The sequence below is a fragment of the Parasteatoda tepidariorum genome, chromosome 5, assembly GCF_982258835.1.
Source record: "Parasteatoda tepidariorum strain Cologne lab strain chromosome 5, Ptep-v5.0, whole genome shotgun sequence".
Lineage (NCBI taxonomy): Eukaryota > Metazoa > Arthropoda > Arachnida > Araneae > Theridiidae > Parasteatoda > Parasteatoda tepidariorum.
The window spans coordinates 104,062,565-104,090,046 of NC_141759.1; the positions used below are offsets into that span (position 1 = coordinate 104,062,565).

Here is a 27,482-nt window from a genome sequence, read left to right on the forward strand (position 1 = left end):
TTTAATCTATTTAAATGTTCAATATTTAATGTTTATTTTAACTTAAAATCTCAGTTTAATTACTTACTTTTTAAAAACAGGATTCAAAAAGGGTTTTAAGAGTTTTGCATAAATAAAATGTGTTTAAATTTTTTGAATTTTTAGAACAAAACTCTAGTATAATAAACTCAATAATATTTTTTTCAAAAAATTTTGGGGCAATATTTGAAAATAGTAATTGCTAAAGAAATTCTGCTTTTAAAAATTCGTTTTTAAATAATAAAAAAATATTTGGAATTTTTATTAATTGAATTTCAAAATATTAGACAATTTACAATAAAATGATTTACTGATAAAATGATTACTGATAAATTGATTTTATTTTAAATTTTAGTACAGAATATAAATGAAAATCAAAACTATACTTTAAAAATATATACTAAAAAAAATTGGCCATTAACCCGAAAAGATGAAGAAAGAAAATAAATAAATAAAAAAATAAGCGAAGAAAAAAATATTAAGCATATTTTATCGATTTTCTTTTTCTCCTATCTTTTAGCATGAAGAGGCGGCGATATAATTCGTTACTTATACAGGCCCGAAAACTAAAAGTGTCATTTGGCCTTCTACTATTAATTGGTTACAAGACCTTCATTGTATGCCATTATTAATTTTAAGTAACAATGAATAGATTGATCAATAATGAGAAAGTGTAGAGTTGGTATAAAATTTTTTTATTAATTCGAAAATTTGAAAAAAGATAGAAGAATAAAATCCATAAAATATTTAGCATATTACGATTTAAAAAATGCACTTTCATTATTCTTTAAAATTTGCAGAAATTTTACATAAAACATTATAAAGTTAGCATTTTATTAATTTGCTATAACCTAAATATGAATTCTGGAATTGCTTATTAAATATTTTTAAAAAATAATTCGATTAAAAATTAAATATTTTAAAATTTTTAAATAAATATTTATAAGAATTTTTTGTTCTAAAAAGCATTTCTCGAAGTATAATATTTAAATTCGTTTATATTCTTAGTTTTGAAGTAAATATTTTTGATGAAATTTAATACTATTTCCCTTAAAAATAAAATTATTATAACTTATAACTAGAACAATTCTTGAATTTATTGAAAAATGTTTTTATTTTAATTGCTTATTATAAAATTTTTAATTTGTTGTATTAAGCAGATATTTTAAAATAAAGACTTTTCTTTTATTAGATAAAAGATATATTTATTTTTAATGTTACATGATTCCTAAAAACTTATTATTTTAATAGATGGTAAAAACATGTAGTTAAAAAAATCTGATATAATAGTAGGAAAAAGCTAAAGGTCCGTTCTTGTTTGTATTACGGCATTTCAGGAAGAAGCCTGAAATGAGCTACTGTAACTACTTATAACTATATACATATATATATAATTACCTTTTTTTAAGCCTTCTTTAAAAGTAAAATTAATATGCAATTCAGAAATGATGAGGACATTCAGAAATAATGAATATATTTATAGATAAAAAGAAAAAGTACTTTAAATTGCTGAAATCCTCCTTTTAATCATAAATTTTTTTAGTTCAAAGTAACGATTTTTTATGAAATATACTTTTTTATTTTATTAATTTGCCAACTTTAATTACAATTTAAGTATTATGTTATAATAAATGTTAAAATAGGACATTTTTAATTCATATAAATTGTTTTAATCTATTTAAATGTTCAATATTTAATGTTTATTTTAACTTAAAATCTCAGTTTAATTACTTACTTTTTAAAAACAGGATTCAAAAAGGGTTTTAAGAGTTTTGCATAAATAAAATGTGTTTAAATTTTTTGAATTTTTAGAACAAAACTCTAGTATAATAAACTCAATAATATTTTTCTCAAAAAATTTTGGGGCAATATTTGAAAATAGTAATTGCTAAAGAAATTCTGCTTTTAAAAATTCGTTTTTAAATAATAAAAAAATATTTGGAATTTTTATTAATTGAATTTCAAAATATTAGACAATTTACAATAAAATGATTTACTGATAAAATGATTACTGATAAATTGATTTTATTTTAAATTTTAGTACAGAATATAAATGAAAATCAAAACTATACTTTAAAAATACTCAACATATTTATTTTTCATTTACATAGCAAAAATATTTTTTCATGTAGCATCATATTTATATTTGAAATAATAATGAAAAAAAAAAATCTTTTAAATGCCATATAAAGAAGGTGCTGTTTATTATTTTAGACGTGTTTTCAAAAGCTTCCGATAGATGGCAGGGAAATTATTTTTCTAGCTTTCACATCATATACCTCCTCAGCAAAGGGAGAAAGAGGGCTTTATTTTCTTCCGAATTCAAAAAGATTAGAACAGTCAGTTTCATATCAAATCGCTAAAAATCAAGATAAGAACAACAGTATCAAAGATTATTTTCTTTTAAAATATTATGGCAAAACAACAGTATAAAAGAAAATGGAATTCCCTTTCCATAAAATAGCATGGCTTAGTGATGGTTAATAAAATTAATTTTGGCTAACTAAAGCTCTTTTCATGTCTCTTTTCAGTCATAGATGACTTAATACTGTCAATAATACTCTAAATAAAACCTATTTTATACTTAATGTGTTATTTTTTGAAAGTTAATGTTATTTTTATAAAATTAAATTTGAAAAAAAAAAAAAAAAAATTCGTGCCATCATTTTTTTAAGTATTCTTATTCTTTGTGAGTGGAAAGATTGTTTAATTTTTTCCTATGAAGGGGAAAAATACTAATTGAGCTCTTAAATCAAAAATTCGTTCTTTTTTTAATTGAAACTATAGAATTATGTAAAGGAACATTATGTTTTATGCGGACAGCTAATCCATGCTATCCACTACGACAAATTTTACATTAACAAATTAAAATGTTATAGAACAAATAAAGAAAGTTTTATTTTAATTAATTATAAACTCTTTTTTTATTTAAAAAAAATTAATAAAGAAAGTTGATTTTTAATGCTTTAAACTTTTATGAATAAAGCCTTTTTATAAGTAACCCTTTCTAGTTCAAACAAAAATTACTTTTAAAATGAATGTTGTTTTTCTTATGGTACTTGATATTTATCTGGTAAGATATTGAGTATTACATATGAAAGCATCAAAAAATGAGCTGCGAGTTAAGTAAATTTTTCCATGATCTTGGGATAAATGGAGTAATTTGAGTAAATCTATTTTCTTTTTTATAATATTCTGTATTGTATTATACCATTCTTTTTAAATAGAATTTCTTTAAAAAAAAAAGAACTCTATAATTCAAAAAGAAATCTATGACTAAAATAAAAAAAAGTAAAATAGTTTGAAAATCAATTACTTAATTTATGGTGAGCTTCTTAAACATTCCTGAGGAAATATATAATAATTGTACCAAGTATAATCATATTTTTTTTACTAACCCTAAGTTGTATTGAAAATACTGTTATATAAAATTGTTATGTGTTATATGAAAGTACTGCTTCCTTCATGATGTTCTGATGATTTTTTTTGCCTGCTCTTCTCTTTTTTCTTTTTCTAATTTACAGTAAAATTTTCACTAACGTTTCCTTGACTTATCACTATTTTAAGAAATATTCCCTTTTATGAAAAACTAACTAAAATATATTAATACGCTTTTAAAACTCAATATCCTATAATTTATTACAGGGCTGTAAGCAAGGAATAGAATATGGCGGGGGGCTTAAACAACACCCGAAAAGAATTTACAAAAAATAATTTCCCTTGTAAAATAAGAAATTTTCTCTATTCCTGAAATAGTAAATTTTTTCCCTATGAGTTTTTAATAAACATTTCAATCATTACTATAAAAATAATCTTAAATACTTATGAGAGAACGTTGTCTTACAATATTTTCCTTTTATTGATTATTAAAAAAGGTTTGACAGAAGATGCAAAGCAAATATTTTGCATGTAATGATTTACATATGGAAAAAAAAATATTTATGAGTATAACGTGAAGATAAATGCAAGATAAGTTAATTACGAATTTGTAATTGTTAAGAAATGCGATATTATATATTACAAATTTAAATCCCTTCCGAAAGAAAATTTGTCTACGGCTTGATATATAATATTTTAAAATGTATGAACGAATGATGAAAGCATAAAATTATTGACGAAAGATCCGATACTTCTTATCTTGCTGTTGAAAATTTCTTAAATTATATATTTTTTGTAATAAAACACAAGTTTCAAGTGAGAAAAAATCCAAACAGCATGCTTCTCTAAGACAAGGTGTGGGGTTTTGTAGGGTTGATTTGCTTTTGATTCTCTAGAATCTCGCAAAAAAACATTTACACAGGTGTCTGTAAACTGATCGGTGTGGCTTTTGACCAGAGAATGAGAGGAGGTCTTCGTAGCGACCCCCCCCCCGGGCTTGACCTTCAAACCTTAAGCTTTCGCTATCCATATCAAGCAGAGAAGAAATTTATAACTCATGTGTTGCAATAGCATAAAATGTGTCATTCAGAAAATATTTAATATAAAAATAAGCAACTTCATTAACCAATTAAAGAGCAAAATAGTTTTTTTTAAATTCAATTTTTTTAATAGCAAATTAGACTAAAATAAACATTAAAATTTTCTCCCTTTCAATTTTGATTTATAGTTAAATTTATCATATAATTTAATTCGAGACTTACATAGCACTCTAATTAAAGCGGAAAAGAGTACAAGAGTCATAGCATAGTTTAAAAAAAGTTATCAATTTTTTCTGCTACTAAATCAATTTAATATTCAAATCAAAAGACATATAGAAAAAAATTACTCCTTTCCCAGTAACTATTGACTAATGAAAGAAACATAACTTGCGGTGGCAACACAAAATAATAAACACACATTTAATCATTTTCAATGCTGATTTGGAAAAAATGTTTCCTATACATGCAGATTTCTTGCAACAAATTTTTTGGGGGAGTTAACAACTATAAATATGTGTAAAATGTTTTAAATCTCTGGAGTTAGTGGAAGAACCCTGTTTGAAATATAAAAAGAACGTTAAGAGTACCGAAATTTCGACTTTTATCGAGTTGAAATATTAGTATAGTTTTTAATTTATAGTTGAAGATACAGAATCTCAATATTTCAGAAAAGGCATAATTGTTTGGATGAAATAAAATTATTTTGTAATTAGGACTTATTAGGGGAGATCTTTAAATCACGAACAAGTGAAAAATAAAGCAGTATTTCTTGCTGCCTATAAATGACAATTTTCATGCTACAAAAGAAAATCATTTTCACACCTCCCTTTTAATTAGTAGAACTCTTTTAAAATTAGTCAAGTAGAATTCTGATATTAATAATTAATGCTAATAATAACTTTTTCAAAAACACGCCTTAGTAGATAAATTACACATCATGCACATATTTCACTAATAAAATGATTTTTAGATTGCGACATGATTTATACCTTAACTGCAGCAAATGATTTGCCTACTGTTCATCAGCCTCCACAGTCCGACTCTTGGAATGATTCTAAATGTGCATCATACACTCACAAATAATAGTTTTTCGCCACAGATTATTTGTAAGCATACTTTTATTTTTCTACTGGGAGGCTCCGTTACCTGTTCGTTTCGCTCATCAGCCCCAGTAGTTGCTTGTCATTCATGATTGTAGATTAAAAGAGGAGAACTGTTTATGTCCCCCTTTCTTTTATAAAATTACTATTGTATTGCCATTAGTTGTATTTTGAAGATTACCTAGTTTAGCAAATAAAACCAAGGAAAAAATTGGTTCTCACAGAGAGTTATTACACAATAAAGATGCAGTTTCTGCCCCTGCACAAATTTTTTTTCTTCTCAGAACCAGATGCAGTGGACATAAACCGTTTTTTCCCCTTGTTCTTAAAAGTTGATTAAAAATCATTTTGTTTGTAAAATATATAACTATTATAATTTTTGCGTAAGCATATTTTATTTTAAGAATCCTAACAAAAATTAGATGATAGCTGATTTGAAAATAATCAAATGTACTTGATAAATCAATAAATTAAGAACAAAATGCGCGAGACAATAGCAATTGAAACAAGAAATAATTTTTCTTGTTAATAATATATAATGATGATCTTATATGATATAACGGATCATATTCGAAACTATTTTTATCTCTCTTTTTTCCTAATATTTTTTAAAACGTCTATATAAATGTTAAGATTTATATTTGGCAATATTTATTATTTTTTTCTTCTTTTTTTGTAAATTTTTGTGTTAAGGAAAGTTTGAAGTTATGAAAATTGCGTAAAAGATAAATTTTTCTACATTCCAATGGATGAATTTCCAATGGAAAAATATTTATTATATAGGGAAAAAATCTTTAAGTGAAAAAAAAAAAACTCTGTATTAAATTTGGTCTTTTCAGCATACCAAATTTCAACTTAGTTGCATTCCTGCAGCTTGCAGAGTAACTTTGGTCTATTTTCCCATCAAGTTTAGGAGTAACAAATTCTCAAATTAACTATCGAATGTTAATTTTTTTTCTTCCATTGTAATCCCTATATAGTTTTCTACACACCTTTGTAATTTAAAGTTCTAAGTGAACAGAAATGCAAAATGAATAGCAAACGTTAAACTCCCAAAACAATCCCTTTCAAGTTTCTGATATAGAAAAAAAATTATTAAAAATTTATTTGATATAGAGAAAAAGCAAGTATCAAGTTCGGTGAGCACGGCAGCCTTTTTTCTTTTTCTTTTTCCAAGTTCATATGAAAGGAAATTTTTAGGATTGGTCAGAGAGCAACTTAATCGATTAGATCAACTTCAACACTATAGTCTCAAGTAAAAATCTGTAAGAGTCAAAATAAAAAAAAATAAATAAAAAAATCAGGTTAATATAAGCATTAATAAAAAAGCAACACACAAAGATCAAATCAGGCTATAATTTTTGATCTTCTTATACTTGTAGTTGATTGTTTCCCAAGATGAATTTCGTTCTTTTTCTTTTCATCAGGGAGTTATTTTAATATTTTTACATGAAATTACCTTAAAGTGTTTTTATATTCCTGTATGGTTAATTTATACATAATTACTGTCCCTTGTCTTAACATTATTTCTTATATAAATATGAATACTGAAGAAGGAAAAGAATTTAGTGACTTCATAGGAAACATATTTAGGTTAACTCTTAAACACTTACTGTAAAACAAATAACATTGTTATTGCTGAGAATGTTTGCAAGCTTTAATGATGCATTTTTATTGGAGTTTTCATTGACAAGTCTGGTAAATCATAGATTGTTCAAAAAACTTGATTGAAAATATTATTTCAAATTATTTATATAAAAACAGATACGAATTTTACCCACTGCCTCCTTGTTGCCCAGACTGGTCAACGATAAAATTATAATAATTTAAATATTTTTAGGAATGAATGCTCTAAAATTAGTAATTTGTAGTTTAAAAACTTTTGTATGTGGTAAGAACTAGAACTCTTTTTCTGCACATCTAAAAATGTTAAGTTTTTTATGTATCAATATGAATTAATCAGTATGTATTATTATAATGTAATGTCAAAATGAGAATCATAAGAATCAATGCAATTTTAGGAATAAAAAAAATTTGTATGTATATTAGTGTATCCGTCATGATATCTAAATATTGATTACTAGAAGAAGTACATACGTTTGTTTTAGAATAAGAATTTGAAAATTTTTTTTAATAGGGATGAGCTGTTGATGGGGTGCAGCTGTAGATCCCCTTTCTGTAGGGTAAAAAGGAAAATTAATGATGTCCGGCTATGCGTTTTTCATCCCTCCCTGTTGGTGGTTATTCTTGAGAAGCCTTGGGCTTTATCGGCACTTTGTTTCATTTTCTTATACTTTACTTTGCATGAAGCTCCCCTAAACATCCATTTCATTTTTTACTTCTTTGCTAATGATGCTGATCATTATTATTATTTACCATTTTAATGAAATTACTTTTTTTAAATCGTTTGTGATTAGATATCCATTAAACTACTTATTTTCCTTAAAAAAAGTAAATAAATGAAAAAATAAAAACTTTAACAACACAAAACTCTCATATTTTGTAGTTTACTCATAAAACAGTTTTAACGTAAGTAATACAGAGTAAAAATCTTTTACAGCTCAAAATGCAATTTAAAAAAATATCAAACAAAAGTGTTTCTACCGGATATGGAAAATTACAGAAGCAAATAAAAAAAAATAAGTACATTAATAAACTCTAAATTTTAAAAAAATAATTTTAGATGATGAGGATCTTGATGAGGAGGACTTCAAAATGGAAAGAGCTTCACTTTTATGCTTTATGTAAACCATTTATAGGTATGTACTGTTCAAATTAGTACCTTTCTAGCTTATTATTTTTTGTGGTTAATAAAAGGACATAACAATCGAGGCCACACAACATCATTTTCCACTCTTTTTTTATCTTTCAGCTCTTTATCTAAACAGTCGAAAGTTTGTAAATTATTTAAATCATGGCGAACGACTATTTGAGTCTTTCGTAACTATTGAGATAATAGTATGTTTAGTACGCCATGATACAAATTAATCAAGTTTCTTCAAATACTTCAAAAATAAACAAATATATTTGTGTGCAGGTAAAAAAAAACATTCAAAAACAAAAAATTTGATTCTTTGAACCCTCAGAAATTTGAGTAATTTATCTAATAAATTTGTAATAAGCTACGTGTTCATGCATCACTGCGATATTTCTTGAACCTTGATCTTGATTTTTTACAACGTAAGCACATTATATTTCTTAAATAAATACGTAAACAGATGTTTAACTGTTATAAAACTCTGAAGAAGCATCATAGTATTTTTTTTCTCATTATAGTAATAATTTTTAAGTAGGATTATTTTAAAATTTCTTGTTAGAATTTTTTTTACTAAGTAAAGAAATTTGTAATAACTTTTTTTCAGGCAGAAGTTAGACACTGTTAATAAAATTATTAAAAAAAGGAAGAAAATTAATGGTAATAAAAATGTTAAGTCTTCTTATTTCGCAACTTCAAAAATTAGTATAATTTAAATATTCCATCTAGACATAAATGCGTAAAATGTTGGATCTTTTATAATTCATGCATTTAAATGTCTATTTTTTAGTATATTTACTTTGAGGAGTTTACTCAGATACTTCTAAACTGGATTTCATCCTTTTAATTAGAAAAATATTCTGAAAAAAATATATTAATATATTGTATTTTTATTTAATTTTTCATATGAAAAAATTCATAAGCAGCGGGAGGAAAACTACTAAATTATTGAGCTGAATCCTGAAAGAAATATTTACTATAATACGTTTCCCTCTAAATAAAAAAGAGCTAAGCGAAGATCCACTCCGCTATTTTTGGGTGCTTATTTTAACTTTATATTTTGCTTTGCTGCACAAAAAGTGTAAGATTTAAAAGCTTCAAACTACGAAGGATAAGCGGTGGTGGCTCAGGGGAAAGAAAGCTAGCCTACTAATGAGTTTTGAGGATTTGAATTGCTGGTTGATACAAATTTCGTACCCGGCTGACATAAAATATTCCAAGGGATAGATGCATCGTGAACTAGAGTCCCATCATCGTCTTGCTAACCGTGGAAGGTTTTCGTGGTTTTCTTCACCATGGCATGGAAATGCGGTGCAGTTCCATGAAAAAGTTCTCCATGAAGGCAATTCGCTCCCTGTACTTTTGTACAGGAGTTCTCTTATTTTTTTGAATTAGATTCAAAATTACAAGGATACAAAGTTGTACATTGATAGTTATAAGCTCAAATTCGGGCCAGCTGTTCAACGACAGTTACAAAATAAAATTACAAAGGATTATAAAAAAATGGACAGGGAGTGCGATGAAATAGAAGAATGACTTTTCTATTATTAGTTTGGAAATTGTTATCTACAAAATCTGGTATAAAAAAAATACTGTACTCTGCAGAACACAGAAATGCAAATACTAATTTGAAATTTTACGATGTGTAAAGGATAATTTTGTTCATGAACTTAATACCGGTATTCAAATTTGTTCGAAAATTAATTGCAATTTTATTATTGCCTTTTACGTACCATTTTTTTTTCTTTTTCTTTTCACGTTATATTCATTTTGTTTTACTGTGCAAAAACGATAAGATTTATTATTTGAAATTATGATGAGTTGTAGAGAAGATTTCGATTTCGATAATTAACTTGAAAATTATTAATTGTTAATAAAAAATACTACGATTGGTTGATATGTTTGCTAGAAAAGAAAATTTAATCAAAACTACCAAAATATTGTAAAACTTACCTTATTTCTGGCTGTAGGGGAACACCAAAAAGCACAGTATTTTTTAACGATGTGGTTTAGTAATGTTTTCGGCAAAAATAACAAAAAATTTAGATTTTATAATATGAGTTGTAAAATGTATATATAAAATGTGGTAAAATTTCGTAATTTTACAATGATAGTTTAGAGCACTGTATGAAAACCATTTGTTCAGAAAAATTCATCATTCAGTTTTATATTTTTTCCAAATGTGAGGTTATAAGAGCTATAATTTTGAAACTAGAGTATCCGGTAAACTGCTATCATTTTAACAAAAAAATTATCAAATAAATGGTTTAAATAGTTGGTTTTATTAACAGAGTTGTGGTTTTGTTTTGAAGTTGTGGTTTTGTTATCATAGAATGCGGTAATTTAAGCAAAACTTTTACTTCGCGTAGTTAGCTGAATTTAATTTGCTGAAATAGTGGATTTATGTGTAAACTTAACAAGAATTTTGTTTTGAAATTCCAATATGTTCGAAAGCAATTGCAAATTTAAATACTCATTCGTTATATCTTTCCTAAAGTTTTTTTTCTTTTTTTTCTTTAAATATTGACTATTTATCAATTGTCATAAAAAATTTATTTTATAAGCTTGCGCTCAATTTGTTGTTAATCGAAAGTAGCGAGAGAGAGATTTGTATGTTGCCTAATATCACTCTTAATATTTATATTGACATTTTTAAAAGTAATAAACTTAATAAATCACGTTAAAGCCATTCCCTATTTAAACTTTAATAAGTTCTGTTAACGATTAAAATTACTTCTTATTCTTTTTTCCAATTGAATTACACAATCTGTATTCCTTAAGTTAGTTTTTTTTTTCAAGTAGAGATAATTATTTTTCAAATTTATTAAATCCTCTATTTCATTATGCTTAACAAAATGCTTTTACATAAAGCTACAATACTTGTATATTTTGAAAATAAAATGTTAGGGTGACCCGGGGTAATTCACGATCACTCTGTTTCTGGGGTAAATAATGATCACTTAAGTTTTATTTAAAAAAAATAATTTTTTTCTAAATTTGAGACATGGACAAGAATGCTTGTACACTTTACTAAGGTATAACTACATTCACTTAATAATATTTTCTTGTTTAATCTAACAAAATAAGTATCTTTAAACTGCTTTCTGTATTTTCCATTTCAAAGATGGGTTTCAAAAAGTGCACATTTCTGCAAAGATCTCCCTCCTTCTCTTAATAATAAATATTTTGAGTTACTTTCTTTTTCTTTGATATGAAAATAGTGTATGCTCTTGTTTAATTGTTTCACATCTACTGAAAACATTATAATTGATTATAGGAAGCTGTATCAAATGTTGCCCCCTAAAGATGGGGTAATTATTGATAACTGGGGTAATTCCTGATCATTGTCATTTCTTTTCATAAATAGTATTAAAATAAGCTAATAGTCTTTTCTTAAGAAGCAGTTCATATTTTTCAAGTGGAACGACTATAAAATATATCTTAACTCAATTTAATCACAAAATTTGTTTTTAACCGTACGCTAGACAAATGTGTTCCGATTTGTCTTACCTTGCTTCGATCATAATTTTATGTGTGTACATTGTTAGAATAATTTTTAAGTTTATAAATTAGCCTATTATAAATATGGTGAGAAATTATAAGCTTAAAAAGGATACAAAGTTTCTAGAAAGCAAAATTAATTCTATTAATTAAAATTTCTTAATTAGTAAATTTATTTCAATGATTGAAAATGAAAAGTGATTTCAGTGTGAGAGCTGCTGCCAGAACTGTTGACATACCTTACTTAACTTACTTTTTACTTAAATCCAGCAAAAGTAACTCATGTGGGAACTCTTTCTTATATTCAAGCAAAACATGGGAATGAGTTGGCTGCTTGCCTAAAATGTATGGCACGATACAAAGATTTTTGGAAAATTTAAAGTGCTAACCTTTATTTTTCCTTTTTATACATATATTTTTGGTTTATTTGTTTGATGCTGATGTCTTATTTGTTAATTACCACTGTATAATTATTTTTAAACAACTCTTTTATGATTAAAACTGGTGATCAGTAACTACCCCAGAAGTGATCAGGAACCCAGAAGTGATTAGATTTTCAAACAAAACAAGGTAGCCTAGGACTCATCTCATATAGCCTCAAACTTCCAGTAAATATTAAAATTCTATCTTGAATAGTTTTCTTACAAAATAGATGTTTGCATTTCTTGATCAGGAATTACCCCAGGTCACCCTATGTGTTTTGTGAAAAGTGAAAAATATTGCAGCTTAAGGAAGTATATATAAAGAAAAAAATCAATGATGAATGAATGATAAGCAATTACGGAAGTTGGTGAGCGAAGTAAGAAAAGGGTAAAGCCTGCTAGTTTTTATTTTTGTATAAATGGAATTATTTTTGAACAAAAAATAGACAGGTAATTTTTAACCATGCATTTAATAAAATATTTAAAGTTTCAAATGATAAAGAAAAAATAACTTTTTTTACAAGTTATAGTTATGCGAATAATAGCAAAATAAAAATTGATGCTACTTCAAAAATATTCTATGCATGTTTTAAAACTGTGTGAAAACTAATAATGGGTTTCTAAAATCAATGTTGTTGCTTAAACATAAATAAAATAAGGTTTTAAAGTTAAAGTTACGATTTTTATGTTAAAGAATTTAAAAATCGTGAATTTTAACGTCATAGAAAGTATAAATCTGCATAGCTAAATATAATTTCATCGTATGAATATCATCTGTAAGAAAGTTAAAAGAACATCATTATCCTTATGAAGATAGTTAAAAGAAGTAAGTATTTAGTGGAAAAGTAAAGTAACTTTAAATTCTTGTTTAAAGTATCCAAGGCAATGAATTTGTTGCAGTTGGCTATTTAGGATTTTAAATCTTTGTGATAATTAGCTTTCAACCAAAAATATAATTATTATTTAGTAATGTAAGTGAATGATATAAAATAACACAGTCTTCATGCATTCATTCATAAAAAAACATAATCTTTTTTTTAACGAGGGGAGTAATTTATAAAGACATTTAGACAAAAATATATTTATATTTTATTAATTTATAATTTCGTAATACTAATATTATATTTTGCACAGCCAGTTTGCAAATGTTAATAAATTTGCCCAATTAAAGATACTTAATTATTTATAAAAAATATTTCATAAAAAGAGAACGTGTTTTTTATATACTAAAACTGTTGAAAAGCTGATGAAAACCAAAAAAATGGTTTATTTACTTAAATGTGTTTAATTATAGCAGCTTTACTGTTCATTATAAAGAAACGATATTCTAATTTACTGCTCCGCGAATCAAAACATATATGTAAGCATTATTTCTCAGTTTATATGTACAAAAAATTTGCTTTCGAAAAGTACTGAAATGAATTTTGATTTCAATAATTTTTTAATTTAGTAAGCTTGCTTATCACTAATAGTTAATAAAAGGTTTTAGAGCATATTAGTTTTTTATTACGAGGACCAGAAATAGTTTTTAATAATTCAAAATAGATATTGATTACTGTTTAAATCACCAGATAACTATGTTTGAAGTCCTTGAAGTAAAAAGAATGTGGGAGAGAGACGGGAAGGAAGCACTTTTGTCCCTTACCCCCAATTCTAAGAAACATTCTTTTCAAGTACGGAAAATCTGCCCAGTAGGTGGTCCTTGATTGTACAGATTCTTTTGGTGAGAAAGTTCTTTAAAAAATTGAGATAAATACTCCTTTTTTAAAACTTTCTCGCCAAATGAATCTGTGCTTAGTCCCTAGTCCCAAAGGGGTCTACTTTCTTCCTTGCAGAAAGAGAGAACTAAACACTTTAAAAGAGCAAGTAAGTAAAATGTTTTTTCTCTTCAGCTCATGCATTTATTTTAGTAATTACATAGCTTTTTATAATTAGTTTTATTCGTTTTAATTGTATTTGTTAAGTTTTTAGAAATTATGTTTTATAACAATAATTTTTTAGCTGGCTATTTCATTTTATGCTAGTTTAGTTTTAAAATGAATTAGAAGATTTTTTTCATAAATAAAAATTCAATTAACTCTATCTAATAAAAGAAGAATTTATAATTTCTTTGTCATTAATAACAAATGTTTCTTTCATTTTTCAGAAGCATTTCTTAATTTAATAATTTGCTTAATTTCGGTAGCCATTTTTTTTTTCTTTGAAAGACTGTAAAAAAAACATTATTTGAATAATCTAAACTGCGTGCGACAATTATTGTTTCAAAAAATACTTTTGATTAGACATGAGAAGTAATTTTAAATAATTTTTAAACCACCAAAAAATAAATAAAACAAATATTTATAAACAATTTATTTGTTTTGATACTCAATATAATATATTTTGTTTACTAAATAAATGAATAACAAAATGTCATATTAAATAGAAGGACCTTATTTCTAATTTTTATTTTGTTGTTTTTATCTTTTTTTTGCATTTAATGAATTGCTGTAAAGGTATAAGAACATTTCAAATCTTTATATTAAGTTCAATTTTACAATTAAATTTGTTATAAAATGAATTAATTTGTTATAAAACTATGATTACGTTGTAAAATTAAATTTGTTATAAAATTAATTTACTTTAAAATTAAGGTTCCATTTTTCTGAATTGAAATTAGAATATTATTTCATGGTTATTATTTTAATTTACTATTTCGAGTTTTTATCTGTTTTTATACAGTTGTTAATTCTAAAATATACCTGTTCAGCCTTCACCTTTAAAAATTTTGATTTTAAGAAACTTATACTTGACATATTTTCTACAATAAAGTAACTTTAATTAATTGTTTAATTAAAATTTAATTTACGATGATAACTGTGTAGTTTAAATATATAATCCAGAAATTGTTGGAAACTTTCCTCAAAAATTCAGGAAATTTTATTTCTAAAATTTAGTGGGAGCCCTGAATAACAAAAGCTTTATTTAGAATTTATTTATTTATTTTAATTCTAATTGGCTCCCATGTCTTATTTTTTTCATACATATCTTATTCTTTTTCTAAATTAGAATCAAAAAAATTTTAAGAGAAAATTTTTCACTTTAAAAACAACTTCATTATGTTAGAAAAATATTTAACTTATTATTATTTTACAATTTTATTATAATATTATTAAATATTTAGTAGTTCACATATTTTATCCAACTTCAAAAAACAATGCATAATAAGTTAAAATTTCAAGTCTAATTATTTACTTTAGATTTAGACCTGTCCTCTAAATTTTCCCCTACAATTCCCAACTAAATTTTATAGTCTTTTCCAATGATAATTATTTTTAATCAAAATCATCAGTAGTTTATGCTAAAATGCAATATGCATTGAGCATAAAAAAGATAGTTGTTAAACATTCTTAACATTTAGTAACTGACTTATTGTCAGTTACTAAAAATAAAAATATTTGCCATAATTTTAATACATGATCTTTCTCCTTCATTTAAATCAAAATTTATTTCATTTAAGTAAAAAAATTGTTTTTAACAAAAATTATAAAATATAAGAAACAGTTTTGATTTTGTTGATTTTTAACTTTTTTTATGACCATCATATTCTAATTAATTCATTTTCTTTTATGGAAAGACAGGATGAAAGATCCAAGAAATGCCAATGCACTAGTCAACAGAAAAGAAAGTAAGAACATATAGTGAAACATTATTTTGTCTCAGTGACATGAATTTTATCCCATATTTTGTGAAATAGGGTGACCCGGGGTAATTCACGATCACTCTGCTTCTGGGGAAAATAATGATCACCTAAGTCTTATTTACAAAAATATATATATATTTTTTTAATTTGAGACATGGACAAGAATGCTTGTACACTTTCCTTAAGTATAACTACATTTACTTAATAATAGTTTTTTGTTTAATCTAACAAAATAAGTATCTTTTAAACTGCTTTCTGTATTTTCCATTTCAAAGATGGGTTTCAAAATGCGTACATTTTTGCAAAGATCCTCCTCCTTCTCTTAATAATAAATATTTTGAGTTACTTTCTTTTTCTTTGATATAAAAATAGTGTAAGCTTTTGTTTAATTGTTTCACATCTACTGTAAACATTATAATTGATTATAGGAAATTCTATCAAATGTTGCCCCTTATAGATGAGGTAATTATTGATCACTGGGGTAATTCCTGATCACTGTCATTTCTTCTTATAAATAGTATAAAAAATTGCTAATAAATAACTAATTGACTTTTCTTAAATAACAGTTCATATTTATTAAGTGGGACAACTATAAAATATATTTTAACTGTTATCACAAAATTTGTTTTTAACTGTATACAAGACAAATGAGTTCTGATTTTCACCATTTCTGGTTTGTCTTAACTTGCTTCTATCTTAATTTTATGTGTGTGCATTGATAGAATAATTTTCAAGTTTATAAATTAGCCTAATATAAATAAGATAATAATATAATTAGCCTAAATATAATATAAATATAATATATATAATTAAATTAGCCAAAAAAGGATACTATGCTTCTAAAAAGCAAAATTAGTGAATTTCTTTTAATGATTGAAAATAAAATTTTCAGTCTGTGAGCTGTTAACAAACCTTACTTAACTTTATACTTAGGATACAGAGGTGAACGTTAATTGTAGTAAACCCAAAAATTGGGTCGGCTGTACAATGACGGTTATATAAATATGTATATACTCTTCATTTTAATTATTTAATTAGGGGTGTGAACAACTCGCTCTCTAGCCGTGAGCCAATCACTACACACCTAATGTGTCACGATAATTTTTAGAAGAACAAAACAATTAATTTGGTCTAATTTTCGGTAATACACATTTTAATAGCAAGCGTGGAAAGAGAAAATTTCCTCTGATCTTAACTATGCTTAAAAGGAGTCTTATAAATCTACATAGAAAAACAGTTACCATTACTACAGCTTCGGCTACACTAGTCAAAACATCAGGCCCCGTGAATAGAAAAGTATCTTTTGTTCAGTCAGGGCAAATAGTAGGACTTTAAAGCATTTGTCAGGTCCGACATTTTTCAGCAACTAAATAAAAGAAGCACCCCTAAAAAGAACAAAATTAAAAATGTGCAGATAAAAAGCTAAATATTTAGTAAGCCTAGAAGATAAAAATAAATAACTAATAAAGTATGCAATTAAAATTATAATTGTTTTTACGATATTAAATTGAAGACATGTCAAATAATATTCTAAGTGAAATTTATTGAGTTAGGGAACTTAAGTACTTGGGTTCAGTTGTCACTGAAAGCAATGATATTATGCCAGAGATTAAGCAAAGACTAAATGCCAGAAATAGTAGTCCTTTTGCACTTAAGAGATTGCTAACATCAAAAGTAATAACGAGGCTTCAGGTTTATAAAACTATAATCAGACCAACTTTCATCTATGGATCAGAGACATGGACTCCAACCCAGAAACAAGAAAAAATGTTGATTACCTGGGAAAGAAAAATTCTTAGAACTATTTTTGGACCGGTCAAAGAGGGTGATCTGTAGAGAAGGCGATACAATTTTGAAATTGCAAGACCATTTAAAGAAAAAGGTACAATAAATTACGGAAAAGCAAAGAGAAGTCAATGGCTAGGACACCTTGAAAGAATGGAGGAAAACAGAGGCATTAAGAAAATATTCAAGGGGCAGTGCCAGAGGAAAAGAGGAAGACCGTCCAAGAGATGGTTATGAGGTAGAAAAAGACCTTAAGACTCTAAAAGTCCAAAACTGGAAACATAGAGCTAAACACAGGCGACTTTAGAGGAAAATTGTTAGTGAGACCATGGCCCAACATGGACTGTAATACCAGGGAGTTAGTTAGAAATTTATTGCAAAAGGATCTTTTACTTATTAACTTTTTCTCTTTTTATTATTTAAATTGATTTCTTTTGAAAAATCAATAAATGTAGGAATATCAGTGGATAAATGTACTAAGAGATAGTCCAAGTATTTCTGGAGTGGAAAAAGGCTCTAATTGAATTCAGAAAAAACATTTTTTTTTTCATTAAAAAAAATTTTTTTTTTAAAGGAAATTTTAGGACACTTACGAAGATGATTGTTTAATCAAATGTGCTTTCTTTACGAATATGTTCTCCAGTGAAAGAAAAATTAAAGCTTTTGGTTTGAAATAAAGGTGAGGCACTTCTTTTTTTCCACTTTAAATACTTCTTTTTTTTAAAAAAACTTTTCTTTTACAAAGATAAGTTGTTTTTCAAAGAAGTTTTTTCTATTTAGAATTAAAAATATTTGTGTTTTCTTTTAGCATTGTTTTTTTACATACATTTAGAATAAATATATATATTTTTTAAAATTTAAAATATCAAAAGAGATTACACTTAACAAATTTAATATATTAGGAGGCTTTGCTTTACTTGTGGCCGAAATATATAACAACTAAAATTGGGAATAGTACTTATAACTCTCTCTTAATTGAATTTTTTAATAAAAAATTCAATTAATTCATTCAAAATTCAAATAATTAATAATAAAGTTTTAATTGAATTCAGAAAAAACTTTCTTTTAAGTGTATATATATATATATATATATATATATATACACATAAAACTTTTCATTTACTAAAAATACGTTTATTTTATTTAACATACACTTAAAATAAAAAAAATTTCTACTTAAGATACTTAGAGAAATTACACTTAACAAATTTAATATACTGAGAATCTCTGCTTTCCAACCCTCATAATTGATTTTCATTCCTTACTGTTTATTTCTTAAACATCAATATTTTCCGCAAAACACAAAATATTTCGTTAACATGTAAATAAATGAGAAGTAATTTTACTTTCCTATAACTAAAATAGGAAACTCTGCATTGAATTTTATTTTTAAAAATGTCACTATAAATGTTAAGATTTATAATGGGCAACACACAATCTCTTTTTTTCTTTTTGCTACTTCAGATTGACATCTACTCTAGCAAGAATTTTTAAATTATAGATATTAAGATTTTGTGAGGGAAAAATTTTTTTTTTTTACAATAATGGATAAATAGTCGATATTTAAAGAAAAATAAGCGGAAAAAAAAACTGACTTAAGTTTGCAATAGCTTTTGAACAAATGGGAATTTTTAAAAAGGCGGAGAATAAATCAAAGTATAAAATGGTACAACTAGCTAATTAAATTTTACCTCTGAAGTTATGTTTCTACAGATAGTAGATTGACGAACATGTGTTTTTCTTTTTCTTTTTTTTATTACAAGTTTAACAGTTAATAATTCTTAAACTAACAATCGAATCATATATACCTAATTCCTTAGAACATTTTGTGTACTATACTTCACACCTTCGTAATTTTAAGTTTCTATGTCTTATAGATGTTAGGCAACACAGTATAATTTAAGGTAAATCGACAACAAAAACATGGGGAGGGGGAGAAAAAGAATTTGCAAAAGAGGCACTTAAAATTTCAATGCCTTTTAATAAAATTGGAATTTTAGAAAAAAAAAATGTGTTAAGTTCATATACAAATGTGGTTCTTTCACATTTTATAGAATTTTAAACATAAGACTGTTTATGGCTAATCACCTTCAAACCTTTCGAAAAAATTCAGATCTTTACCAAAAATAAATCAAAATTCAAATTTAAATCATACTTCAAAAAAAAAAAAAAAAAAAAAAAAAAAAAAAAAATCTAAGTCTTTAATTTGTTTAGGTCAATAGCTTTATTTTCAGGCTGATTTGAAATCTGAATCTTATCCCAGTTCCCTGTAACTTTTAGCAAAACACCATACTTCAGAGCAGTTTGTAAGATAATTTAAGAAAAATACTGAGTGATTTCACACAAAACAGTTATACTTTTCTCCATTTAAAAATAAACTGGATCTTTAAAACATATTGATGAAAATACTTAACAGAAAAAAAAATTCATTGATTTAAAATCATAAGATCTTAACTATTTTAATTGTAATATTGATATTTTTAAACAAAAATATAGATACGACATTTCATCAAAATTTTTAATTAAGTTTCAATTAAATGCGAAATAAGAATTTAATTAAGAATTAGAATTTAATCAACAAACTAAAGCAATCTGCAAAACGATCAAAGAATTTCACCTCAACATATTTTGTACAGTTGAAACATTTAATTTGTAAATAGCGTTTTATTTTTAAACATAAATTATTTAAACAAATACTTTCATGTATTCAGACTTATTAGGTCAAATTTCTTAAAAATATAATGAGCATTTGAAAATGGTATTTACTATTATAATGGACTCTTTCTATCCAAGAACAGCATAGAAGGAGAAAACATATGAAAAATAATTATAAATATAGAACTAATTGAATGTTTCAGTTTTATAACATGCATATTGTTTAAAATGAGATATAAATTGTGCTGAGTACCAACATCACAGCTATAGGTTGTGCTAACTGAGCAAGCAGGGTTAACACTCAAGAAAAAACAAAATTCTCTGTGTTTTCTGTGTACATATTATACACAATATATTAAGAAGCAACACAACAATTACTGTGCTCTTGTGTGAGCTATTTTAGGCTATTACACTAGTGTTAATTGCTAAAAAACTTAAGAAAAAAAAAAGAACAGATGAACATACTTAATTAATGCTATAAGTAATTTAAATAGTTTAATATAGCTAAAATATCATCCTTAAATATCACATAGATCACTTTTGAGTGGTTGAAATTTTTCAAAAGATGAAAATAAGAAACAAAATTCCAAGTTTGTAAAAATAAAAAAAACCCTGCATTTCCCCCATTAATTTAGATGATTTTTAAATTCCCTGTATTTTCCATGTTTTCCTTAGTTTCAACATGGAGTCGCAATCCTGGCAAGGTAACAAACAAACAAACAAACAAAAAAACCTACATTTTCCCCATTAATGTAGATGATTTTTAAATTCTCTGTATTTTCCAGGTTTTCCTTATTTTCAACATGGAGTCGCAATTCTGGCAAGGTAACAAAAAAAAAAAAAAAAAAAAGGATCTTATAAATTATGTTAAAAAGGAAGGGAAAAAAAGAGAAATAAACTAAATAAAAATATGACAAGTATGCTTTAGGGTCATGTCAGCTCAAGAAAGCAAATATTCTGAAAGGTAAGTTATGAAGATAATTTCCATCACAAGTCACTAAAACGTAATAACTTATTAAAAGTAGTAGTTAACATATATCACATAGTATTTCACACCATTGGAGAAAAAAAAGGATACTTACCACTCCTTTATTTAAATTTCTGTTGATTTTACAAAATGCATGAGATGGATTTTCATTCTAAAAAATAATTTAATTTTTAATAATTTTTTTAATGTTAAACATACAAATTTAGGGGGGAAAACAAAAAATTTATCCTTTTACAACATTAATGTTCTCATGGCATTAAAACATAAATAATTCAAATTTACTTCAATTTAAATTATGGAAATTCTGATAAAATGTACTAATTTCAATTTATAATTATACACACATTAATATTCACAACATGGTTTCTTAGTATGTGTTTTTAATACAGGTTGAGTCTAAATGGTTTGGTGGAAGGTTAAGAAATAAAGTAAAGCAAACATAACTTAAGATGCAGGATTATATCCGTGAGGAATGGCTAAAAGCAAAGATTAGACTAGCCTGACAGGAGTGGTTGAGCTGCTTGTTCGAGAAATCTAACATAAAATTGAAATTAACAGTGAATAAATATGAAAACATTTATTAGTTAACAGCCTCAGAAAATGTAGATTATGCAATGTTGGTCCAGGAGCACCAAAAAGATGTCTAATAATAGAAAAATTGTTTTTAATTGGTTTAAATGTTTACAGGAAGGGAAATAAACCACGCTAGGATTATGACAAAGGAAATTCGATTTGGCAATAAACATGCGTGGCATACCATTATATATAAAGCATATGTGACAATCATTAATATCAAGCATTAGCGACTGATGCTGTTGAACGACTGCCTATGAGAAGATTCAGAATTAACAATGGCAGTTCATTTACAAAGATTTTGGTAAGCAAAGGATCTGTCCCAATTTTATCCAACACAAGGAAAGAGGTGTGGCATCAGTGCCTCAATCAAACCTAAAAGAGGTACACACAGACCCATTATAGCAAATTAATCAAAGATTTTATTTTAAATTTACAACTGTTGATGAATAGCCAACCCAATTTTTAGGCTTACGGCTACTAATATTCAACTAAGTATCATTGTAATTTTGAACCCAATCCAGAACACAAGGGGACCAGGATTGGGAGAAATTTGCCTTCGTGGAGGACTTTTAGATGAAACTAACCCGCATTTACGTTACATGGGCAGGAAAGCCATAAAAACCTCCCATGGTTAGCCTAACGGTAAAAAGGGACTCTAACCCATGATCTGGCTACCACTGAGGATATTTTACGTTGGCACTATGGTTGGTGCAAGTCGGGTGCAGAAGTCGCATTGACCAGCTGTTGCTGAGATTCGAATATGGTTTACCTGATTGGAAAGCGAACACTCTATCCCCTGAGCCACTATGAATTTTAATCAAAGATTATCATACGTGCTGACAGGGCCGGCCCTAGACATTTTGATTTTGAAAATCTTAATTTTGGTGGTTTCGAAATTAGCTTCCACATCAATCTCTGAAGCAAGCTTGGTTGCTTCTAAAATGATGCTTTCAAAAGTTTCATCTGATCTCAAGTTTTCAAAGAGTTTGCAGTTGCTAAGCATATCAGTAGCTTGTGACATATCAAAATTTACAGTTTGCAAAAGTTTGCTGATGGGATTAATATGACTCAAAATTTTGTACCAGATCACAACAGAGCATATAAATTTGAACTGCTTCAAATTATTTAATAATCCGCTAGCCTCGTCTCTGATCATATTATCTATTTCTGAATCTTCATATATGCTGTACAAAGCATCGTGAATTGGACCAATTTGAAACCGCAGAGCTTTTAATGAGTTGACTCGACTTTCTCATCGCGTATCACTCAATTGTTTTAGGGTGTAAGTATCAATACATTTCCGTAATATTGCCCAACAAAAAGAAGAGGAAGAAAAAAATGTATATAACTTTTGAACAATATTGAAGAAGTTGGCTGCCTCAAATGAGAATTTTGCCATATCGTTTACAACCAAACTTAGCGAATGGCTGCTGCATGGAACATAAAATGCTCTGGGGTTTATATTTCTGATTCTTGTTTGTAGTCCCGATTTTTCTCCTCTCATATTGGAACCATTGTCATACCCTTGACAGCGCATGTTTTCTACTTTAAGCCTATTTTTCTCTAGCTCTTCTAGTAAAAGCTCCGACAATTCCTTAGTTGTTGATCTCTCAAGGGGTAGAAAATCCAAAAAATGTTCGTTGATATTAACTTGAACTTCAGACTCTGATTCCCGCATGGAGACAAATCTTACCACATGTCATCTGTTCTACTTTACTTGTATCGGGAGTACAGTCAAGAATCACAGAATAATACTTGGTCTTTTGAACTTGCTCATTGATGTGGTGCTTTATGTTGTCATGCAATAATTCAATTATTTCATTTTGTATAGTTTTCCCTAGACATGTAGCTTTGATTTCTTCTTTATTGAGGACTCTGTGAACATGTTCCTCTATTTTTGGATCAAACTCAGCCAATAACTGAATTAACTTCAAAAAGTTTCCATTATTGTGTTCATACAGTTTATCACTTGTTCCTCGAAAAGCTAGAGAGCTCTCGCCTAGCATTTTAACGACTGATATAATGCGTAAAAGAACTTCAGACCAGTGTATTATCTCAGAATCAATGAGTCTCTGAGAACCTGCATCTATTGTTTCACCTATTTTCAATCTTTGCTTCAACTCAAGCCATGATTTCAAACAATCTACACGAGTTTTAGTATTTTCATGATGTGCTATAGAGTCCCCTAAATGCTTCCAGTCTTTAAATCCCCGATTACCAAGAGCGCTCAAGCTGGATGCTGCAGCAAAAAGTCGACATGGAAAACAGCACAAAGCGTTTTGAAATACGGAATATATCATCCATTCTCTTAAAACCTCTTCTCCGGCTCGGGTCGTCCCACCCTGGAGCCGGCCCTGGTGCTGAGTGGGTAATTGGTGTTGCTTTTTAAGGTTGCTAGTTATTTTGTTTTTATGTTTCTTTTACTAGCTTAATGCCTTCATTCATCTATCTTTGTAGGCATTCTGTGCAGATTACTTATACTTTGATAAAGCAAAATCATATCCAATTTCACTATATTCTCACCGTTTAAGAGATATTTATACTAATTCAACAATACTACTAAAAAATTTAAAATAAAAAGTAAAAGAAAATATAATTGGATGACATTAGTGGGAGAGAATAATAAAATAGATATATTAAAACTATTAAAAGACATAATTTTTAATTTATTGGATTTCGAAAAAGGTTCAAGTATACCCTTTTGACAGAATTCACCTCTATTAGCATGCACTTTCAATTTTCTATGCAGAAGCTATTAGTAACTCAACCTAATACCAAAGAAAATGCTAGATAGATAAATACATCAAATCTTCATTGTTAATATTAATAAAAGAAAATTATGGCAATAGTAGAAAAATAGTCACTGGCCTAATAACAAAGATTTCATGAGTATGTACAAATTTTCAGATTCACTTACATGCATCTATTAAATCAAAAATAGATAAATAAAAATTAAAAATACACCGTCTAACACTTATTCATTTATTGAATAAAATAAATTTAATAAACTGCATAGGCACATTTTATAAACTAATAATAAAAACTGCAAATGAGGCAATGAAATTTAGCATTGTATAAAGCAAAATTTTATAATTATAAAAATTTAATAAGCAGGTTAAAAATTAAACATTTACTCTAGATCATTATATTAAATATTAATCAAAAAAAAAAGTTATTAAAGTGAATTTAGATTATTAACTAAAGATAATATATAACATTTACAATCATGAATAAGTATGTTATTTTATGAGAGCAACACAGGAAAAAAATACCAAACTAAATTAGTATACCATCCCGTTACAGTCTATTGACCAAAATGGTCAGCTGGTCAAGCAATAATTTTTTAACTGGCAAATGTTTTTTTTTTAAACTCCCCTCCCCCCCCAAAAAAAAAAGTCAAACTTTAAGCGTCTCGCACTTGAAAAATTAAAAAGGCTCTAGAACAGACAAATAACTTTATTTTAAAAGTTGACATACTTTTTAAAAATTGCCAATTTAGCGTCATTTTCCCACCCAGATAAAAATTATCCAAACAAATGCCTTACTCTCATATTTTGCAAATTTTATGAGCTAAGGTAATGCAGCATTGAAGTTTTTAAATATTAAAAAATTAGAGCATAAATACTTTTCATTTTCTCAAAACTGTGGCTTTTCTCCATATTGATGCTTTCTTTTATATTCAGAATAAGCATAGATGGAGCTGGCAAAAGATTTAAACTTAACCGAACAGTCAAGAATAGCTGTTGCATACTCTGTGTTGCTGTAATACTGTAAATTGACACAACTTTGCTAAATTGGTCCCTTTAAAACTAGTTGTTCGTTGAAATCGGGAATTTCTTTACTTTCACTAAAATAAATAAACAGGTTTTCTGTTAGTTAGTTATTTTAAGCAGTAAAAGAGACTGCAAATCAAAATGGCAATTCAAATAAATATTAATACATACTGATTTAAGGAATACATCGAGATCAAAAGTTTTATTCATGTATGGAGTAATTCATGATATCAGGGTGAAAAATAAAGAATAAACAAATTAGAACTTGCAGCTCAATTAATCAACTACACAACCCAATACATCAGCAGTTTCACACAACTTTTCTTCAACCTTTTAACTTATAAGTTATTTTGATGATTTGGGTACATAAATTATCCAACTTTTTTTCATTGCAAAAATCAAATGTTTAGTACAAAATCAAATATACTTAGTAGTTAAAAATTAATACAGTAGGGAACCGATTATCCTGAACGGTCGGGACGATCGCTATTCCGGATAACTGATTTTTCTGGTTTTCTGAATCGCTACAAAAAGCAGTTTTTTTTAGTGTTAAACCCAACTAAAAAGAAAAAAAATTTGGAAATAATCTTAAAAATAAGAAGAAAACATGAAGTAATACACTAATGATGTGGTAGACAATGTTACAGGTTAATGAGAATGCTCTTATTTTATTAGTTTTAGGTTTTGTCCGTGATCTTAATAATCAATCAGGGACAATTAGTCAAAAATATAGGCTGAATATGTAACTAACAATGTTTACAAAAATATGGTATCTTCACATTTTAAGAAATTTTAGACCAGAAAATTTATAATTTTTTTTTAATAAGAAAAAAACTGAGTTGTAAAATAAGATGCAGATGCTATATTAAACAGTATTGCCTTCAAATACAAGGCTTTTGTTACTAACTAGAATCAGGGTAAAAGAAAAGACCGTAAATAAGTTTTTTTTTAAAGGAGACCAAACTGTAATAACAGGGTGCTCAGCCATATTTTTCAACACAAAATAAGCACCTTTTAAGTACTTTTTTAGCACTCAAAAAATATTTTTAATCACTTTCCAAAAGAAAAATCATAATTAGGATCTATGTACTAATAAAAAAATATTCAATTGTTTAAAGTTCTTAATTTATAAACATAAAATCAATAAAATTCAAAAAATTTTTATAAACTTTACATGATTGTGATAAAATAACTAGTTTCTGATAAATATTGCAGAGAAAATTGAGGAAATCAAGCATTTTTTGTATTTTGCACGAAGATTTAGAATTTAAATTGACATGGCAAGGAAAAAAATTTCTTTTAAAAGATAGAAAACTAAGCACTTCTTACAAACACCAAAAAAAAAAGCACCTTTAAGGGCTTATAATAATTCAAAATGCAGCAAGAATATTTCATTACACATGCTTTTAATCCATAACTAATAAACAGAGAGAAATCAACATGCTATTTACATAGATGTGTTCTTTTAAATTCTGGAAGTTAATCAATTGTATTCCAGAAAAGTTCATTAGTTTTCTTTCTTTTAAGTATATTATCATTGAGAAAGTGAATGAGTACTTTGAAACATTTCGAAAATGCATTTTTGAATTTACAAAATATTTACAATTGTGAATTTAGATACTTTTTTGCCAATAGTAATATCGTTAAATATCTTCAATGAAATTGAAGATATATAGAGATTATGATAGATAGATTTGTTTAAAAATGTTTCTTGTGTTTTGAAAACACAATTTATATTTTTTCACACAAAATACCTATATATAAGTATAATTTAATAATGTAAGTATAATTTAATAATTTACTTCTGCA

At 26.5% G+C, this 27,482-nt stretch overlaps 2 protein-coding genes across 18 annotated transcripts in view; both read right to left on the minus strand.

Moving 5' to 3' along the window:
* The window catches only part of LOC147809929 (uncharacterized), an 80,037-nt gene that overhangs the window by 33,999 nt on the left and 18,556 nt on the right, over window positions 1–27,482 (minus strand). For 14 of the 17 annotated variants that reach the window (XM_087164682.1, XM_087164680.1, XM_087164679.1 and 11 more), the window contains 3 exons: window positions 25,526–25,747; window positions 21,419–21,475; window positions 17,138–17,281 (listed from right to left, as the gene is read on the minus strand). The gene's annotated coding sequence lies outside the window, so the exon portion shown is untranslated. Of the gene's footprint in view, window positions 1–5,425; window positions 6,800–17,137; window positions 17,282–21,418; window positions 21,476–25,525; window positions 25,748–27,482 lie in introns of all 17 variants that reach the window. The other 3 variants (XM_087164677.1, XM_087164675.1, XM_087164672.1) reach the window with 2 other exon arrangements.
* LOC147809930 (uncharacterized) lies at window positions 23,559–24,200 on the minus strand. The gene has a single exon (XM_087162942.1). The coding sequence runs from the start codon at window positions 24,198–24,200 to the stop codon at window positions 23,559–23,561; it is 642 nt and encodes a 213-aa protein (XP_087019068.1).